The 18,905-nt window shown below is 37.3% G+C and overlaps 1 protein-coding gene across 1 annotated transcript in view; it reads right to left on the minus strand.

Annotated features, from left to right (window-relative positions):
- Positions 1 to 4,575: 4,575 nt before the first annotated feature.
- Positions 4,576 to 18,905, minus strand: part of MRPL13 (mitochondrial ribosomal protein L13) — a 39,375-nt gene continuing 25,045 nt past the window's right edge. The window contains exons 6-7 of the mRNA XM_006211422.4: positions 17,156 to 17,277; positions 4,576 to 4,853 (exon numbers count right to left, since the gene is read on the minus strand). Of these exons, the coding sequence (XP_006211484.1) occupies positions 4,832 to 4,853; positions 17,156 to 17,277 (144 nt within the window). The 3' untranslated portion in view covers positions 4,576 to 4,831. The remainder of the gene's footprint in view (positions 4,854 to 17,155; positions 17,278 to 18,905) is intronic.

Here is an 18,905-nt window from a genome sequence, read left to right on the forward strand (position 1 = left end):
ATTAAAAACGCTTTTTAGTTTCACGATTGCTAAAGAAGATGCCAGATGGCATCACCATTTCAAAGTGTGGATGCTAAAGGATTTAATACAGGTTGACAAGTTGGAGCTGCGTAACCCCACTCTATAAAGCACAGGTGTTCCGGGAGCAACAGACGCCCTTCTGGCAGCCACTGTTTGCAAGGCTTTAATAGGTATTAACTTTGGAATTGAAAAGTGAAGGCAGTGAAAGCAAAGTTAAGACTTGAAATACAGATTTGTTGGAAATCAAAGAGCTTCTCGTGGACCAAATGGCACTGACCTCCTTCAGAGGTCCTGTTTGTGCCGCCTTCATGTGGAAAATGTATCTTAAACCTTCCTGGCAGTCAGCCTAATAAAAATTGGCCCTCACGTGGAGTGACCGTCTGTTTTACTGATACCTGATCACAGGTTTACATTCTTCTAAGGCGAAGCCCAGAGTGATAGTGATGCTGCAAAACTACTCAACTCTCTTACTTTAGATTTTTGGGCAGAGAGAAAGAGAGAGGAATAGCATTTCTCTGCAAGAGCCTGCATTTAAGTTGAAATGGAGCCTTAATGTCTGTCTGGGAAGGATCATACTTTCTTAAATAGGGTTCTATCCAATTCAAACTTAGCATTGTAGAGATTGGCAGCAGAACCCCTCGTGGGATGTTTAGGCTTTGCAAACTCACAACTTGCTATCTGGTCTATGGGAGGATTGTCAGCCAGGAGAGACCTGGACATTCAGTGTTGCTCTTGGCCAACTGTGGTACTAACCCTCTTTTCCAGGAGAAGGTAGGAAAACAAGTCATGCAGCAGAGAAAGGAGATGGGGCACAAGCATAGTGACAGTGTCTGGATCTAGCCAGGAGGGAATTAGCAAGAAAGGAGAGGAAGGAGCCATAGTAAGACGCTGATAACTGCAATTTACATGCATTTTTTTTAACTGCCTTCATTTGGGTTAAACCTGACTAGTAAAACAAAAATCTGCTCTTCTGTCACTTTTAAAGATGACAACATTGCTTCACCACTGCAATCCTAGTCTCTGGGTCAGCTGATGGTTCAGTTCATCTAAACAAAGAGACATTATTTATCAATCTCACCAATCACAGTAAATATAAATCACATTTCACTTTGTAAATTTAGAGTAGGAAGTAGGATGAGAAAGGAAAGGATTGCATTCTGGGTAAAGGATGGCTTTAACAACCTACTTAAGAACTTAGCTCTATGTTGGCCCACCTGCAGGTCCTAATTGCACCCAGGATATAACTCATGCCTGGAGATGAGGGCACGCCATGGAACAAGGTCACTACGTTCATTCGGGAGGCCTCACGGTGAGGTGAGTCCTACTCCGACCCAGGCATGATAAGGGGATGGCACCAGACTGTCGTACAGTGTCCCCCATGTGGCCACTTCTGCTGGGGTTGGGGGAGTGTTACCTCTTAGGAGCCTGGAAGCAGAGTCAGCCTCACAGGATATGCTAAATCAGGATTTACGGTGAGTACAGCTGTCTGTCCTGTAAGGTCGCATATGCATTCCTGAAAAATAATCCCTGTGTGATGGATTATGAGTTTATGGGAAAATGGAGTTGAGGCAGAAAACTCAAAACTTGTACCGCCTTGTAAGTGATACAAAAGAACCACCATGATTTTAAACGTCTCAAGATCCTAATAGGCATAGTAAATTTTAGAATGTTATTTTGACAAGATGTGAAGTTTACTGGGTGGATGTGACTCTAGTGAAGAGTTGTTGTTTTGAACCATGGAGAACAGCTGGGAGGAATACTATGGTTTTTCGAATGAAATGGGAAACCAGAGGTTGATGGCGGTGGCTTATTGTTCTGTTTTTCGCTTCTCTGAACTGGTTCATAACAGAAATCCAACTTTTGTTACTTGCCCCCTCTCAGAAAGAAGCTGTTTGTAGGGCCCAAATGAGACCAGACACACAGAGTGCTCTCCGCTGCATGAGGTTTGACAATATCTTCAACCCACTGCAAATGAGTGCGTTTCCATTTTCAATTCCCCAGAAAGCAGGCTGATTATTGGAGAGTTAGAATTAAGCGTTTGTGTCTTTCTTTTTTTCTTTTTTGGTATTGCCTCCCGTGTTCATCAATGTGGTTACTTTAGGCTTGCTGGCTATTGCAAAATCACACTTTCTCTTGTTTCAGAACTCCGCAATACTAAGGCTTTCCCTTTTGTCCTTTGTGAGCTATAATTAGGACACAGCTCATGTTTATTGGGGAGATGCAGCAGGCAATGCACTCGGGGAAAATGAAGAGATATGGTGTTTTGTATTATTCTTCCACAGGTCATTGTGCTCAACTGGATGGTGTTTGTCACATTTACCTGGTGTTACTCAATAGCGTAACACACAGGCAGCTGGTAAAAAATTGTGTATGAACAAATACGATTTTGATTTTAGTGACTTGATGCGTTATCTGCACAGTATAGACACACACAGCAATGGAACATATATGTCACTTTTCTTTTCCTTCTCATGTGACACTTGGAATATTTATGGTTTCCTTATTTTTCTGTAAGAATCCTTATTTTTAAAAGATCTCTTCTGTCTCTTCTATTCACTTTAATAAGAGCTACGATTCTAGTCGTCCAGCTTGTCTTCGCCCCCTCAAGCTGCTGGGTCCCCTACAGCGAGTTGTGATCTTTATTTGGCTACTTGTGGTTGTGCTTTCCTAGGATATGGACAGGGCAGGCTCTTAAAACTCTCAAGCAACAGCAAAGGGGCAGGATTGTAAAGTCTAATAATTAGTTTCTGCTTCCAGAGGCCACTTAACTTGGTGCAAGGGCCTCTTTGCTCTGGTTCTCTCTAAATGCAAAAAATGGAGTTAACTCCCAGCAGCAAGGAGGAGCAATTCAGTTCCAACAACATAGCCCCTTTAGGTCTACATGGGTCTGTAGGATCAGGCAGCCCCTCTTCCTGCCAAAGGGGCTCCCACACAGCAAGTGAGTGAGGCTTACGGTGATTGGTTTCAATATTCTTCATGAATATTTAATACAGTTGTCTGTCAGTATCTACAGGGGAATAGTTCCTAGGAATCCCTGTGGATACCAAAATCCGAGGATGCTCCGGTCCCGTATATACAATCGCGTGATGCAACAGACCCTCTGAATCTGCAGGTTCTGCGTCCGTGGATATGGAGGGCTGACTGTGTTATGATGACTATGCTCAGTATTATTATAAACCGTGTTGCTATGACCACACCTCTTCAGATCCTGCAGTTGTGTTAAAAACAAGGGCTTTCTTCGGTGAGCCTTTCTCAACCAAGAAAAACGTGCCAGGCACAGTAGTAGGTGCTTCGAATACACCAGACAAAAATTCCTCCCTACTAAAGCTGCTGCACTAGGAGCCAGAGGCTTATTTCAGTGGCTTACACCGAAGATCACTACATCAAAAGTAAGGAAGGGGTGGAGCTTCCTTTTGGTCCGGCAGTTAACGGCCACTTCCTCGTGAATAGTAGCTGTTGACCAGTACGTGGTTGTACTTGCTTTGTTACAGAATTTGTGAAACATACTTTTTCTCATCTAGCGGTGGCTAAGTCTATGGACTTCTGAGCCAGACTGCCTGGGTTCAAATCCTGACTTTACCACTTAGCATTTCTGTGACCTTGGCCAAGTTACTTCTTGCTGCCTTAGTGTGACCATTTCTAAATGGGGAGGGTAACTATATATATTACAGGGTTGATGTATGGATTAAATGAATTAATTTATACAAAGCAGCTGTGTTTGGCACATTAGCTGGTGCTTACTAGCAATACTTTGTATGTAATGTTAGTTACTATTTTCCCCTAAATGTACTTATATCACAGCTCATACATCATTTTATCAGTACCTCCAACACTCAGGAACACTTATTTACAAGTCTATCGACAGCTCCTTTCCACCCTGCAGTGGCCAGTATGCTCTTTAGAGGGGCGCGGAGGTATTGGGGGAAAACCTATGTGATTTGTTTTCCCAGCACCTGGCATAGAGCAGGTACTTAGTGTTTGCCGAATAAATGGGAAAAATGATCCAAAACTCACTCCTTGATTGGCTAGGGCAAGAGAAGAGAAACTACCGTTAAAAATGCCCAAATACAGTGTCTCAACATCTTAATTTCCAGAGAAGAGATTTTGCTGGACATACTGATCCCTGTGGCCCAGTCTCAGTGCCCAGCACAGAAGTGAACAGGAGCCAGCAAGAGAGAGATGGACACAGGGTGGGGGTCTGCAAACAGCATCACAGGTGGGGCAGTGAGATTTCTAGGGAGCAGACAGGCACTGTTTTGTTATTTTGGTGTCCCAGAGACCAACAGGCTATGTGGGGCACAGAGAAAGATGAAGCATTTTGGAAATAACCTCAGGAAATACTCTATCCTACTGAGCTGGAGGGATGAATTTAGATGGATGGGAGGTTAGATAAAGTAGGCACTGAAAGGAAAAGTGAAGGTGGGGCTTGTTTTCCCAGGTGACAAGAACAGACATTTGGAACTTGAAGGATGTGCAGATATATCAGGCACTTGGCAACTTGAACTGCAATGCTATTCAGGGTTTGCTTTTTTCATTAAATGCGAAATTCAATAGTTAACCAAGCAAGCAGTGGTATTCTTATCATTTATAACATTCAAATCAGATTATCATAATAAAACAATTCTGTTAAAATGTAATGTATTTTATTGACACTTCCCATAGAAGGAGTCCCCCTTCCTGGCCTTTCCCCACCACTTCCAGCGCCCGTAACAGGTTTCTTGTCAAAAGGCAGCAGCTCTTTCACGCTGCCCTGCAGGCAGGAGAAACTCAGCAGGAAGAAGTTTCAGTCACCACACTTATTTTCTTGTTCCTACAGCCGATAATCTTCAGGTCTGAAAGACAAAATCAAAATTTATTTTTTCATGAATCATTATTTCCTTTTCTCCTGCCTGATGAAGGAAGATTTATTTTTCCATTTTAAAATGAAAGCAACAGTTCACCAAGATAAATATTGTATCTAAATCTTTGAAAAACACTTTTAAGGCCAAATCATCACAAAGTAGAACAGTTAAGTGACAATTCTCAAGTTCTTTTTGAGAGTATAAATATAGATCCCCCCTTATGTCTATGCATGAATGTATTTAGTAACTTAAAAATGTGAATTCAATTTCTCAAAAGCCCTTTTAATAGAAAGGATTACATATAAAGATACAGATCTACCTAATAATGGCAAAATCTAAGTAATTAACCTATTTGTATTATCATATGCTAAATTTAATTTTCATTGTAATATACAAAATAAATTTTATAAACATTATCCATTTGATATTTTAATTGTACATTTATTATACACATATAAGGGGTCTTTTCTTCACTTATATATTTGTAGGATTAATCATACCTGAAAGTTGCTTCCAGTAGTAAGTTAAAGAACACTTTCAGAGAAACGTTAAATAGGGAATTATAAAATGTGTCCTGCTACCTTTTACACATAGTAGTTTATTTGTAGGTATTAAGCTGCTATGGAAATTTTGAAAGGAATTTAGAAATAAGTAAACTAAAAAGGTATTTTTGAAACTGCTATAAAAATATTCAAATTTGAATTCTTTTAAGAACTAGATGAACCATTTGCCCTGAAAAAACTTACTTTGTCCCTTTCTACATTTATAGCATGTTTTCTTAAATAAACATCCAAGAGACCAGATAGCCCAGCTGTAAGGCCAAGAGTCTAGTAACTAAGTAAATGAACTACGTTACAACTTAAAATTATTTAACTCTGAGGAACACAGGCACTGATCTGGGAAACTAACCAAATATACTTCACCACTTCGTCATTCTAGAACAAGAGACACTGCAGTGCTTTGTCGCTGTTTTTGAAATCTCTTTTCAAATGTAAAAACTGCATCCAAGGTCTGGGAACTAACAGTCTGAAATGACAGCTGAAAGGGGCTCCAGAGTGTACCCTTCTGCTCTTCATGCTGACTCAGTACAATCAAAGTTCCCAGTCAGGAGACACCAGGGCAACGATTTATTCTCCCGTCCAGCTGGCTCACATAATTACAAAAGGGCAGTGGTGATGCCCTTGGAAAGAAATCTTCTAAGATTTCTAACACGAAGTCCTAACAAGAAGTCTCTGCAATTCCCCTCAATAAAATTAAATGTGCTTTAGTCACAGTCTGGTTGTTTTCACACCAAAAGTTAATTCACTAACAATGAGATAACAAAAGTACCTTTTAATGGAATTTAGAAGTTAAATAAGAAATGTGTATGGAGGGGTCAACTGTCATGTAAAAAATGCTGACAGTGACCTGAAGGCAATAAACCTCAATTTTGTTTCAAGATGTTTTGCAGGAAGTGAGGAGGATGAAGATGAGGGCTCTGTTAAGGCTGCTGCAGTGATGAGTGAGAAGAAAGGACAGGGCCAGGGTTTAAGAAGCACAAAAGTAACATGTCAGGAGAAAGGGTGGGAAGGGGCCAGGGAGATGATGCAGGAGGAGGAGCTTCTGGAAAAGGACAGTGCAAGGATGATGCTAATGTTCAGCTTGAAGAACTCAGTGAGCGGCAACGCTGCTCGTGTTTTCAGGAGAGGGAATCTAGGCCGGAGAATAGAGTCCGAAGGGAAGGATCTTGGTTCTGAATGATAGTCTGGACGTGGCAGGCAGCTAGTAACTAGGATTTGGAGTTTAGGAGAAATGGGGTGAAGGGAAAGTCATCTGAGGGTCTGTAACAGATTCTTTCTTACCCACTTACACATGTGGCCCTAGTTACGAATCACTAGCCCTCCACTCCACTGCTTTGTCAAATTTGAACACCTTGGAATTCAATACAGAGCCCTCCTTCCCATGGCCCCAGTTCTCCCTTCTGTCATGCTTTCCCACAGCCTGTCCCTCTATGTTCTGTTCACATTACACGACTTGCTTCTGCCCAGATAAACTTTCACAGCTCTGGGCTTGGGTACTTGAAATTTTCTCCGCTTGGAATATTTCTTATCTTTGCTTAATTCTTCAAAGTCCACCCCCAAAATCACATGTCCTGGGAAGCCCTCCACAGCTCTTCCTTTCTAACTTAGGCAGGGCTCTTCTCACTGAGATTGCCAGAGAACTTCACGTGTACTTCTATTACAGTGTTTCTCAAACTATACTTGCCCTCAGTTACGTAAATAACAGTGCTGAGTGCTTACTAGATGCCATGAAGTAATACTGACTACCTCACATGCACTATCTCATATTATCCTCCCACCTACATGGCGAGAAAGCCACTGGTATCAACCCCAATTGACAGTTCTTAAAACTGACATTTAGGGGAGCTGAGTGACTTGTCTAAGGATACACAGCTAGGAAGTGGATGGTAGTGATCTAGAGCAGACCTTCTGACTCCCGTGCTTGCAAGCACCACTCTATTCTACATAACTCTTATTAGGCTGTTGGTTCCTTTTGAAGGCAGAGTCCCAGCACAATTCATCCTATAATTTCAGCAATTAGCACAGTATCCTGCATGTAGTGGATGCTTGTAAGATATTTATCATTTTAAGTGACTGCCTTGAAAATGCCACTTTGTTTGCAAACTCATCCTATCCTCACTGGGGTCTTTTGCAGATAGTTAATTTGCCTCCCAGGGAGAAAAACGGTATTATGGCCAAGAGACTAGATACTTCAGATGTTCGCCTAGCTAGAAACATCAACTCATACTGGATGCAATTAAAAATATTACATGGCTTCAGGAGGTACCCCTGTAGGGAAAAGTGAGGATTTTACACTAAATATGGTTCTATGGTTCTCTCCACACAAATGAAAGCAGGCACACACGCAGCACCCTTGGACTGCTGATTCCCTTCTGCTAAAAGAAGGCAATCCAAGATAACATGAGAAAGGGTTGGGGAGGGCTACGTCCTTGAGTGCTTCTCAGACTTCAGTGGGCGTACAAGTCGCCTGGGCTCTTGTAAAGATGCAGATTTTGATTCAGGTAGTCTGTAAAGGGGCTCATGATGCTGCATTTTTAACACGTTCCCATGGGATGCAATGCTGGTCCACGGACCACACGTTGACTAGCAAGGGTTCACCTCAGACCTCCGACAGAGCTATTCATAAGACAGAGGAGACAGCTATCTGAAGATGTTGAAGAAGCAAAAGAAGCACTTTTAGTAAGAAATTTCTAAAACTATACTGTGCCTGACAGAAGGTAACATACTTGCACATTAGCTAGAGATGATTCAAATTGCTATTTAGTGTCCTTCTGGCTCTTTCCCCACCAGAGGACTTCATTAACAGGCAGCTTTATGCTTTTCTGATATATCAGTAATTTTAAATTATGATGAACATCTACAGAGGCTAGATACTAAAATTCCTCTGGCATCTATCATTAAAGAGACATCAAACTGTAGCTTTAGTAACTGCATAGATGTCACTGTATTTAGGTTCTTTAAAATTTGCTAATCTACAGACAGCAATATTACATTTAATTAGAATGAATTCTCAGATTATGCTGCTTATATATTTATCCTATTTTATGTTTATATCTACATAATCTCTTTACTAGATTAAATAATTTTTAAAAGCAAGAAATCTGGCACCAAGAAATCTGGTATATTGCTTTTCCGACTATACAGATGTGTAAATGTTGTTTGAAACTTTAATGAAGTTTAATAAGATGGCTTGATCTTTTGCCAGATGGATGATGGGTGAATTTATAGTCTATATTTGCTACAGTTCTTTGTCACTGTTTCATTGCAAACAAATCATGAAGTTTTAAAATAGACAATAATATTATACAAGTTTAATTTATTTATAAATAGTAACAGTTTTCATTTTAGAATAGTGTTTAGAATCTCAGGAAAACTCTGAAGACACATTTCAAATGCTATTATAGAAAGCTAATACCTATTCATTTTTTAAAAATTTAATCCTTGATAGAAATATAACTTATGTTTTAATAAAATTAGCACGATTTTTTCTTTATATGTAATATAAAGCATCCAAAATTGGGTTTATCATGGTTGCACTAAGTCGCAGACTGTTGAGATAAAGTTCTATTTTAGCTATAGTTATTAAGCAAGATTTAAATAAGCAAAGACCAATATATATGAATTTACCACACTCCATGAATTGAAAGTCCATTCCTCTTTCAGGGAGATAAGATTCCACTCATTTATTCACTCATTCAGCACAGATTCCTGAGTGTCAAGTCCAGCAGTGGGCATGTGGGACACCGCACTGAGCAAGACAAAGTCCTGTCTTTAGAGAGTGCATTTTGTAACAGAAGAACACACACATACACACACACTGTGACCTCTGAAGTGAAAGCTAGAAGTCTGAAGCTTTCATACACATGCTTAGGGTATACTTGGGAGATGAAAGAATCTTCAAAGAATTAGCCCACAGAAGACTTTCTTTAATTCATTTTCTAAACTGCCAAATTTTCATAGCTATTAAATGTTCTACAGCAACAATTCATTTTGCACTTAATACTTGTCACCAACAGAAAACTTTATCTGAAAAATAATGCCACTTTTTTGATGAGGGAACAGAACTTACAAAAAAGGCTTGTATGAGCTATAGGAAGTATTCTATGGTGCTTGTGATTGTTCAAAAACAGTTAAAACCACGCTGCATCTCACATAATTTCTCTGTTTTCTATGGCAAATCCTTTACCATAGACATCCTTATGCAAAATGTTGCCTGCCACTCATTAGATTAAACAAACACAACACTGCCACTCATTAAAATGAAACAAACATCTCAAAAATGCAAAGATTCAAGTTCAGAACACAAAAATGACACAGGCCAACACATCTACATCATCTTGAAATGGGGATATTTCTATAAAAGAATCTTTGACTTCAGGAAAAATCTTTTCAGAGATCTTAGTTTTCATTATAAAATGGTAGAAAAATACATTTGGTTTGTGAATAAAATTAAACATAAAGCTATAAAACACATGGTTTATGTCACAGTTCAATTACAGGCACTTAATATTATTCATCCCATCAAGATGAAGTTATTTTCCAAGGGAAAAATAGCATTTAAAGTTCTGCTGTAAGTCCATGAAATTAAGCATAATTTAAGTGTAGTAAATCTCAAAAATATTTTATTCTCCTTAGACTTTGTCTTTCCACTCCTAAGTAATACTTCTCAGTATAATGCTTACACCAACAAAACATTTAAAAGACTAGAGTAAACTTTGGATAGTGGAATAACGTTATTTAAGGAATATAAAAGACCAGGATGATCGAATTTTAAGCCATTTCCACCATAAGAATGGAATTATTTAGAAGAAACCATTCCAGGAAATCTGCTCACATCACATATCCCCCGAACTAAAGACGCCAGCTGTACTGGTAACAGTGAGGCAGAGCAAGGGCGCTTTTGTATGAATTCCCCCAGGCACTGTATCACCAGCCTGAGCAAAAAAGTTCAACAGTGCTTTTTTAAAACACTAAACTCACAGGACTGTTAAAATTTTTTTAATCAAATTTTTTTCTCAATTAAGGTGAACAGGAATTATTGTTACTTTCAATTATTACTGTTAATTCATAAGCTTTACTGGTTAGGAAATGTAAATGATTTGGTTTTGGTTGTTCAAATAGAGATTGCTTTTTATTTCAGCAACCAGTCCTAATCTGTTCATCTCCAAAAGAACAGTATAGTGTAGAATGCTTAATTTGAGCAAAATTCAAGATTGGAAATACTGAGGTCTATGATTTAAGCCAATGCTGAGCTGGTTGAAATGATGGAAAAGTTGGAACGCACACTTGCTCCCCAAGTCCAGCTAATAACTTCTGACTGTGAAGAGTAGCAAATTAAGTTAAATCTTACAGGAAAATGCCCCATGACTAGACTAGTGTACAACTATGGAAAATCTTGAAGATATCCAGATCCCATTTCCTTATGGGTTTTGAAAAGGTAAAAATCCTTCTCCACTGTCTGTAGGTCTCTGATTTGAAGCACATTTAATAAAGGCATAGAGAAAATGATTTTTTTTCAGGGTACTCATTTAACCAAAACTGAAAATCTGCAGGTTGGGGGTGGGGTGGGCGGTGAACAGCTTTTACATCAGAGGGCAAGCACAAAGCTGAAACCCTTGCTTTCATATAGAGCTACAGACTAGCCAGGATGCTCACCCTTTCTCAGGGCTATCATTTCTGGCACCTGCTTTCATTTTACAGAGCTGGGTGAATTAACTATTAAATTCCCTAAATCTACTCCTACTTTCAGCAAAGACAATTTCAGAGCCAATCACGGTTGTCTTCATGCCTCCTCTCTTTCATCCTCGCCACCCTCTCTCTTTGCAGGCACACTCCTAATAGCACACTTTGAGTATTAAACCAGGAACGTAGGTTTTCATCATAAACATCTGTTTTCAAGCATTTACTGATGCTGAAACTTTCCACACTTACTTTCTCGACTGAGGTGAGGGTTATGCTTAAAATAAAGCATTACTGATTTAACGAGTTAGGAATAAAAAAATACATTTCTTTTTTGGTTTTGTTTCATCACTCTGTGGATAACGTGAAGCAATTCAAGTTGAAATTTTCCACATACCTAGTTTTTCCTAAGAAAAGCTCTCCTACAGAATTTTGTAAAAATGAAAATTAAAAAAATAAGTTTCAAATGCACCACGTTTTATTTTTACCCTACATAATGAAGAATTCTCATTACGGTGACAGCAATTATAGTTTCCATGATTAGTGTGGTTTTGTAATGTGTTGGCAAAACTGCAATGATTACGGAAGTAATTATTGATAGTATTAAAATATACTGACCATTTGAAAGCTACAATCTCCGGCAACTGAATTATGAAGAAGAGACCACATTGCTGTTCTTCCTTTGAGAAACATTCTGAAATATTCTAAGTGCACACTGTACAATCACCACTTGCACACAGCAAATGCATTTCCTTTGTACCATCAAGAAACACAAAATACAATTTCATAACATATTCTGACACAATTTATGTATCCAAGAGATGTAAAAAAAGACTAACACACCAACTATACACACTAAGAAGTGAGGGGTAGAGACAAAACTTCTCATACGAGAAAATGGATTTATTTTAGTTATAAAATAAAATTTATAGTTTCCTCAAATATCAGTGTCTTTCTACCATTGCTTTAAAAATAAACAACTAGCATAAGAAAATCTAAAGTATGCTGAAGTTAGCCCTGAGAGAATATAATTGTTGTGATGTAAAACAACGTAAATGAAATATAAAAGATCTTATGGTAGCTCACAGAGAAAAAAATGTGACAATGAATATATATATGTTCATGTATAGCTGAAAAATTGTGCTCTACACTGGAATTTGACACAATGCTGTAAAATGATTATAAATCAATAAAAAATGTTAAAAAAAAGAAAACCCAACAATGGTAGCTTTTAATTAAAACAATTTTGTCAATCACCTACTGGATTCAAAGTTTAGTTTGACAATTATTACTGTTGCTCAAAAGCTTTTCATCTCAAACAGAAAAGCTAAAGAGCTTATAATGAACCAGATGCTAATAACAGCTGCAATTACAAAATGTACGTTTTTATGCTATATGTTAGGTTTTACTGCTAGAGAGACAAAAACCAAAGCAAGCTATTTTTGTGTCTATTTATTTATGGTGCAATCCAGGTACATCTGTTTCAGTCAAGTCTCTGCAGGTTCACCATCACATTTATCTTGAATAAATTCCAATGACTACATCCAAAGGAATATTATACTCTTGGCTTCGCTATTTTGCGTGGAACAAAAGCATATTTTAAGCAGGTTCCTTCTCAAAAGGAGAAAAAAATTTTTTTCTCATAAAGGCAAATCTATCGGTAATAAGGAGTCCCGTTGTCAAGGAACTGCCTTGCATGGTGCAGTCAAATATTTTAACTGTGATTCTAATGGATATAATATTTTATACTAGAACTTTATTATATGGTAAACAACCAGGTAGTCAATAGTCACATGAGGCTACTGAAATGTCAATTCAAATTACATACACAAAATTAAAAATTCAATTCCTCCGCCACACTAGCCACAGTGGAAGTACTCGAACTGCACAAGGCTAGTAGCTACTGTCTTAGACGATAGCTCAGATACTCATCATTGTGCAAAGTTCTGTGAGATAGCCCTGAACTAAAGCATCATCTATTTCTTAAAAAGTAAGTTTTTGGTTGATACCAAAATGTATATTTTCTCCTGGTCACATGTGTTCCAAGGTAAAAAACAAACAAACAAATAAATGTCAGCTCTAATATGCAGGAGAATAAAATATTGAATAATTTATTTTAATAACTGGCACACCTCTACCATTATATATCCTCAAATTTCAGGAAGTGTATACCCATGTTATTTTGAGAAAATAAATTAATGTATATTGTGTAGCTATGGGCTACTAGTGAGAAAAGAGCACAACTTTAATAATCACTAAGGAAAGCCTGGTGTCTGCTGTATACTCCTGCCAGAGGGAAACTTGGAATGAAAAGAAAGGGCAGGAAAATCCATTCCTGAAAAGTAACTCAAAAATGTATCAAGTGGCTCTAAGTTTCTCTAAAAGTTTCATTAAAAATAATTATAGAAAAGCCCTTTCTAATTGCATTAACATAATGAAGGCACTCAGTCACCCTTAATTTGTTTTAGATGAATGAGCAATCACTTGGTAAAATGATTAGTACTCTGTCACTCTAATAATGTTAAATATAATTTGATGTGAATGGTTATTATATTATTATACTGCTAATTTAACCTATTTAGAATACGCTGTAAGAATTATGATATGTAACTCCACAGGCATAATATGTGTTTGATCACATATCTGGCTAAATAGCACATTTGGTTTTCCAGCTGAAAAAAAAAAAAAAAAGTACCACACCTGTCTTAGTTAGGAACGTAAGTTCACTGGAGTTTCTATAAGACAATCAGATATGACATACTTATATTTACAGAATAAAATTTCATATCCTGCAGCCATTAAACATCATGCGTATGGGGAAAAAAACCTTATAACTGGGAAAATATTCAGTGATATCATATTTATAGAAAACCACGTTTCCCAAATTTGTAAAATACACACAACACAAAACAAGCACAAAGAAATAGGAAGTTAACATATCAAAATGTTAAGTAAGGGGAAATTAATTTACTTCCTTATGTTTGTATCTTATTTTCTACAATGAATGTTTAGTACTTCTTAAATCACAAGAAGTAAAATATTTTTTAATTGAATGCCTGAGTTTACTTTACAAAAAGTATTATGTTTGAAGTAAATGTTGTCTGTTACATTATGTGAATTCTTAGAAAGGATCGGTTCCAGGGTGGTAAATTTAAGCTAATTAAAGGTTTCTATAAATTAGGGATTAATTTCAATTTGTTGCAAATTTCACATCTCTTTTAAAGAATAACACCTTTCTAGAAAAACGTTCTGTATTTATGTGGGTTTAGTTTTAAGAATAAATATAAGTCCTATGTAGTTTAAAAAGGAAAAGGCACATTGGATATGTTTTGAATAAATGACATGTAAATCTTTAAGAACAAGTTAATTAGAATTTCTTTACACTTTAGGAAAAATAAACTTTATCAAAGGAGTTCAGAAGCTTCATCTCTCAGATGCTAAAGTGGAGAATAACTGTAATTACCATAGCATTTGAAACAAACTTTAAAATTATTTATTTTCACAAACTACTGATTTATCTATATGATCTGGATAAAAATACAAATTTAAATAAAAAGAAATAAAAATTCTTAGGTTAGCCAAGAAGGCAAACTATTAAACAGACACCTAAAAAGGAACCAAGGAAAAGAGAAAAATACCCCACACTTAATTTAGTTGTTAGAATCAAATCTACTCACATAACATACAGTTTCTGGTCAATGATTATGTCACTGTCAAGCAATCAAAACCAAAACATGAGAGAATAATAGAAAATGCACTTCCTCATTTTAGAGAATGTATCCTGATAATTAGCTGATAAAAATAGCAGATACCATAAAATCAGTTTTTTCAAGTTTTCACATAGTTTCTTAATCCCGCATTTGATATTAACTGAAAAGCAGCTGGTTAATTCAGATGATACAGTGAATGGAAACAAAAATAATAAAACCAAGTTTTCAAAGCTGGTCAATTTCATTAATTCTAACATGAAGAATTAGTATTAAATTGGAGAATTTTACTAAAGACTTTACTTCACTTTACTAAAGACTATTTCTAGCTCCGTTTATAAAAGATGATAAAAGGACATTCTACTTCATCTGCTCCTTCAGTAAATACTTGCTGAGTGCCTACTTCGTGAGCCAGTCGCTGTGCTCACTGCTAAACAAGACACTCTGCAGGTCCCTCCTGGAGCCTAGTAAGGGAATGACATTAAACAGATGATCACACAAATATTTAATTACATGAGAGTAAACACAGTAAAAGAAAAGGGAAGTGTACAACCGGACCCTATAAAGGAGGCCTAACCCAGCTCAAGGATTACAGGAAGGACTTCTGGAGGAAGTTACATTTTAAATGCTTCATCACCTGTTTCTTCCAGGCATCTACCAAAAGGTATAGCATCTAGTATAAACTCAAGAAAAACTTGTAAAACTAAACTAAAAAACTGCTTTAATGTAATTTCTCCAGTGTGTTCCCCAGTACTTATTATAATGTCTTACACAGAAGAGGTAGGTAATATGTATTTATTGAATAAATAAATTAATGAATTAGTGTGTTTCTGTGGAAAGAACACAGGTTTTGAAATCAGATCCAGTTAGGTTCAAATCCAGGCTGTATTATAAACCAGCTGATCTTTGGTTTAGTATTAAAAATAGGAACAAAATATTTATCTTAATTGGCCTGTGAGGGAATTAGATACAAGGCACATAAACCACCTACCACAGTGCTGGGCAACTGTAAAGTGATCACTAATAATATTATTTTGCTCATTATTTGCAGATTTAGTAAAGGAGAACCTTTATACAAGTCAGCAAACTCAAAAAGATTTAAAAAGAATACCCTAAAAACATCTCCTGTGTGGAAAGAGTGAACTTACATACAAACGCAACGAGAGTCAAGGATTGAATTCTTGGACATACTGGCAATTCTGGGGAAGCTTAGATTTTCACGAACCTATCTGGCCAAAGAGCCAATCTAGCGATATAGATGTTCTGAGACAGTGGGTGGTATCCTGTGGGAAGATGAGCTGTCTTTTGTAGATCCAGCAATGAGAATGTGTGGTTCCCTCTAGACTTACTGTGTAAATTCTGTAAACATTTCTAAGGTCCTATTACATGAAGTACTGTTCTACACCCTGGGATGCAATGATGAACAAGATGCAGCCTTATGGAACAAGATGTAAGACCAGGACTAAATGTGGTCAGGAAGGAGCTACATGCCAGGTGCTATGGAAGAAGATGGCTGGGTGCCTAGTTTAGTCTGGGTGCTTAGGTGAGCCTTCTTAAAGGAGACTGACATCTGAACTAAGGTCTAAAGAATAAGTAAGAGTTATCCCAGAGGATGAGGTGAGAGACACGTTGTTTTAGGCAGAAGTAATAACAGCAGAACAAAGTCAGGGAAGAGTTAAATTGCATTAAAAAGGGTGCCAATCTTAATCTGCTATCACTAGACCAGTACAGTGAAGTGACAAGAATTTAAGCTGAAGAGACAGGAAGGAGCCAGGCTATAAAGAGCCTGGAAACAATTAGGTGGGAGCAGTATGTCAAATCCAAGCAGCTGTCTGGATCACAGATAGGGGAAATCGTATACAGGGGACCAGAAAGTGTTTTTTATTTTGTTTTTCTATTTGGATCAAGACTATCTGTAAGTATCCAGAATTAATGACTTTCACTAGATCATATTTTCGGCTTAGTGAAGCCATCTGGAAAATGGAGAATCACTTTGCTTTAGGTAAGGACAATTCATTTATCATTCCACGAGACTATAATCAATCCAAATTATATCACCCCAAACGAAATATCTGACAATTATAGGCACCTATGAGCATCCTTGCACTTACCTAACAAAGTCTTAAGACTTAGAGACTTTTGGTTTGGTTCTACCATCTCCACCTAGAGTTTATTTGTAGGTAGAAGGTGCAAAGAGCATCCAAGGGAGTGAAAAGAAGTTCATTCTTCCCACCCTCAAGGATCTTATCATTTGGTTAAAACAGGAGACACTAAACTCAGGTTAAAAAACAAAAACAAAAAACAAAAAAAAACAAAAACAAAGATAGGAAAAAAAAGAAAGACTTACGGAGACCAAACTCTTGGGAAGGCCTCTATTTCTTCCTGTGTGTACTCATCGAGACGTCTGGGCACTTTTCGTGGTTGAGGAAGTTCTTCCACTAAATTCTTAAGAATATCTTCTGGTATGTCCTAAGTTAAATAAAAATTCAGGCTTAACTTAAAATATATTCCTTAGTAATACATTAGCAATACTTAGTAAGTATTAACAACAAAAGGATGTTTATAAAGTGAGGAAAACAATACAATCTTCAAATTAAAACTTTGTGAAAATTCTCAATGACATAAGTAATCTCATTACAGTAATACATTTTCTATTTTAATCTTGACAAACATTTCTGATGATAAATTAGACATCTTCAATTTTGACATCTATCTGGTCACTAAGTTCTACTTTTTCTAAATACTGTTCAATTTATTCCTATCCTTTCAACAGCAAAAAGGCACTCCCTTGGCTTATTCTCATGATTTTTCATCTCATGAGTGCATGTACAAGGTCTGTTGCTTCCAGTGCCACAACCTTTTTCAATTCATAATTCATGCTGTTGCCAAAAATAACTTGAAAGTGAAAATCTGCTGGATCTTTGAGTCACTTAGCCAATATGCATTTATGGCACTCCTTCTAAGAACCAGAAATTACACTCAGTGCTCAGTATGTAAGGGAAAATAAGAAGACCATGGCTTCTAAAGGCTTGTGATTTTTGAAAAGTCACTCCTTAGCTAAAAATCTCTCAGGAGAAAGTTCTAACTCCCTAGCTAAACCAGGGTCCTCCCTCTTAGCCCACCTCTCCAACTTCATTTCTCCATACATCCCCCTGCCTTCTGACTCATCAGCCTCCTCATCCTTCATGCACTGGTCTACACTCAAATCCTGGTACCTTTATTAATAATACTTCCTTTGCCCAAAACTACTTACTCTCCTCTGGACATATAGCCAAATGTTCAGAAAAATGAAAGGAAAAGTAAAATAGGAAAAAGTCTGAATTTGGGTAGTAAAAAGAAAACTCAAGAGGAAAGCATATATTTGAGAGATATCGTAAAAGAAAGAACAGGAACTGGACTAAATAAAGGGAGTGATAAAGAATTAACATTTAAAATGCTGGAGAGGCTGTGGAGAAAGGGGAACCCTCCCACACTGCTGGTGGGAATGCAGTTTGGTGCAGCCACTATGGAAAACAGTATGGAGATTCCTCAAAAGACTAGGAATAGACTTACCATATGACCCAGGAATCCCACTCCTGGGCTTGTATCCAGAAGGAACCCTACTTCAGGATGACACCTGCACCCCAATGTTCATAGCAGCACTATTTACAATAGCCAAAACATGGAAACAGCCTAAATGTCCATCAACAGGTGACTGGATAAAGAAGATGTGGTATATTTATACAATGGAATACTACTCAGCCATAAAAACCGATAACATAATGCCATTTGCAGCAACATGGATGCTCCTGGAGAATGTCATTCTAAGTGAAGTAAGCCAGAAAGAGAGAGAAAAATACCATATGAGATCGCTCATATGTGGAATCTAAAAAACAAAAACAAACAAACAAACAAAAACAAAGCATAAATACAGGACAGAAATAGACTCACAGACAGAGAATACAGACTTGTGGTTACCAGGGGGGTGGAGGGTGGGGAGGGATAGACTGGGATTTCAAAATTGTAGAATAGATAAACAAGATTACACTGTATAGCACAGGGAAATATACACAAAATGTTATGATAACTCACAGAGAAAAAAATGTGACAATGAGAGT

This window comes from Vicugna pacos, chromosome 25 (assembly GCF_048564905.1).
Source record: "Vicugna pacos chromosome 25, VicPac4, whole genome shotgun sequence".
Classification (NCBI taxonomy): domain Eukaryota; kingdom Metazoa; phylum Chordata; class Mammalia; order Artiodactyla; family Camelidae; genus Vicugna; species Vicugna pacos.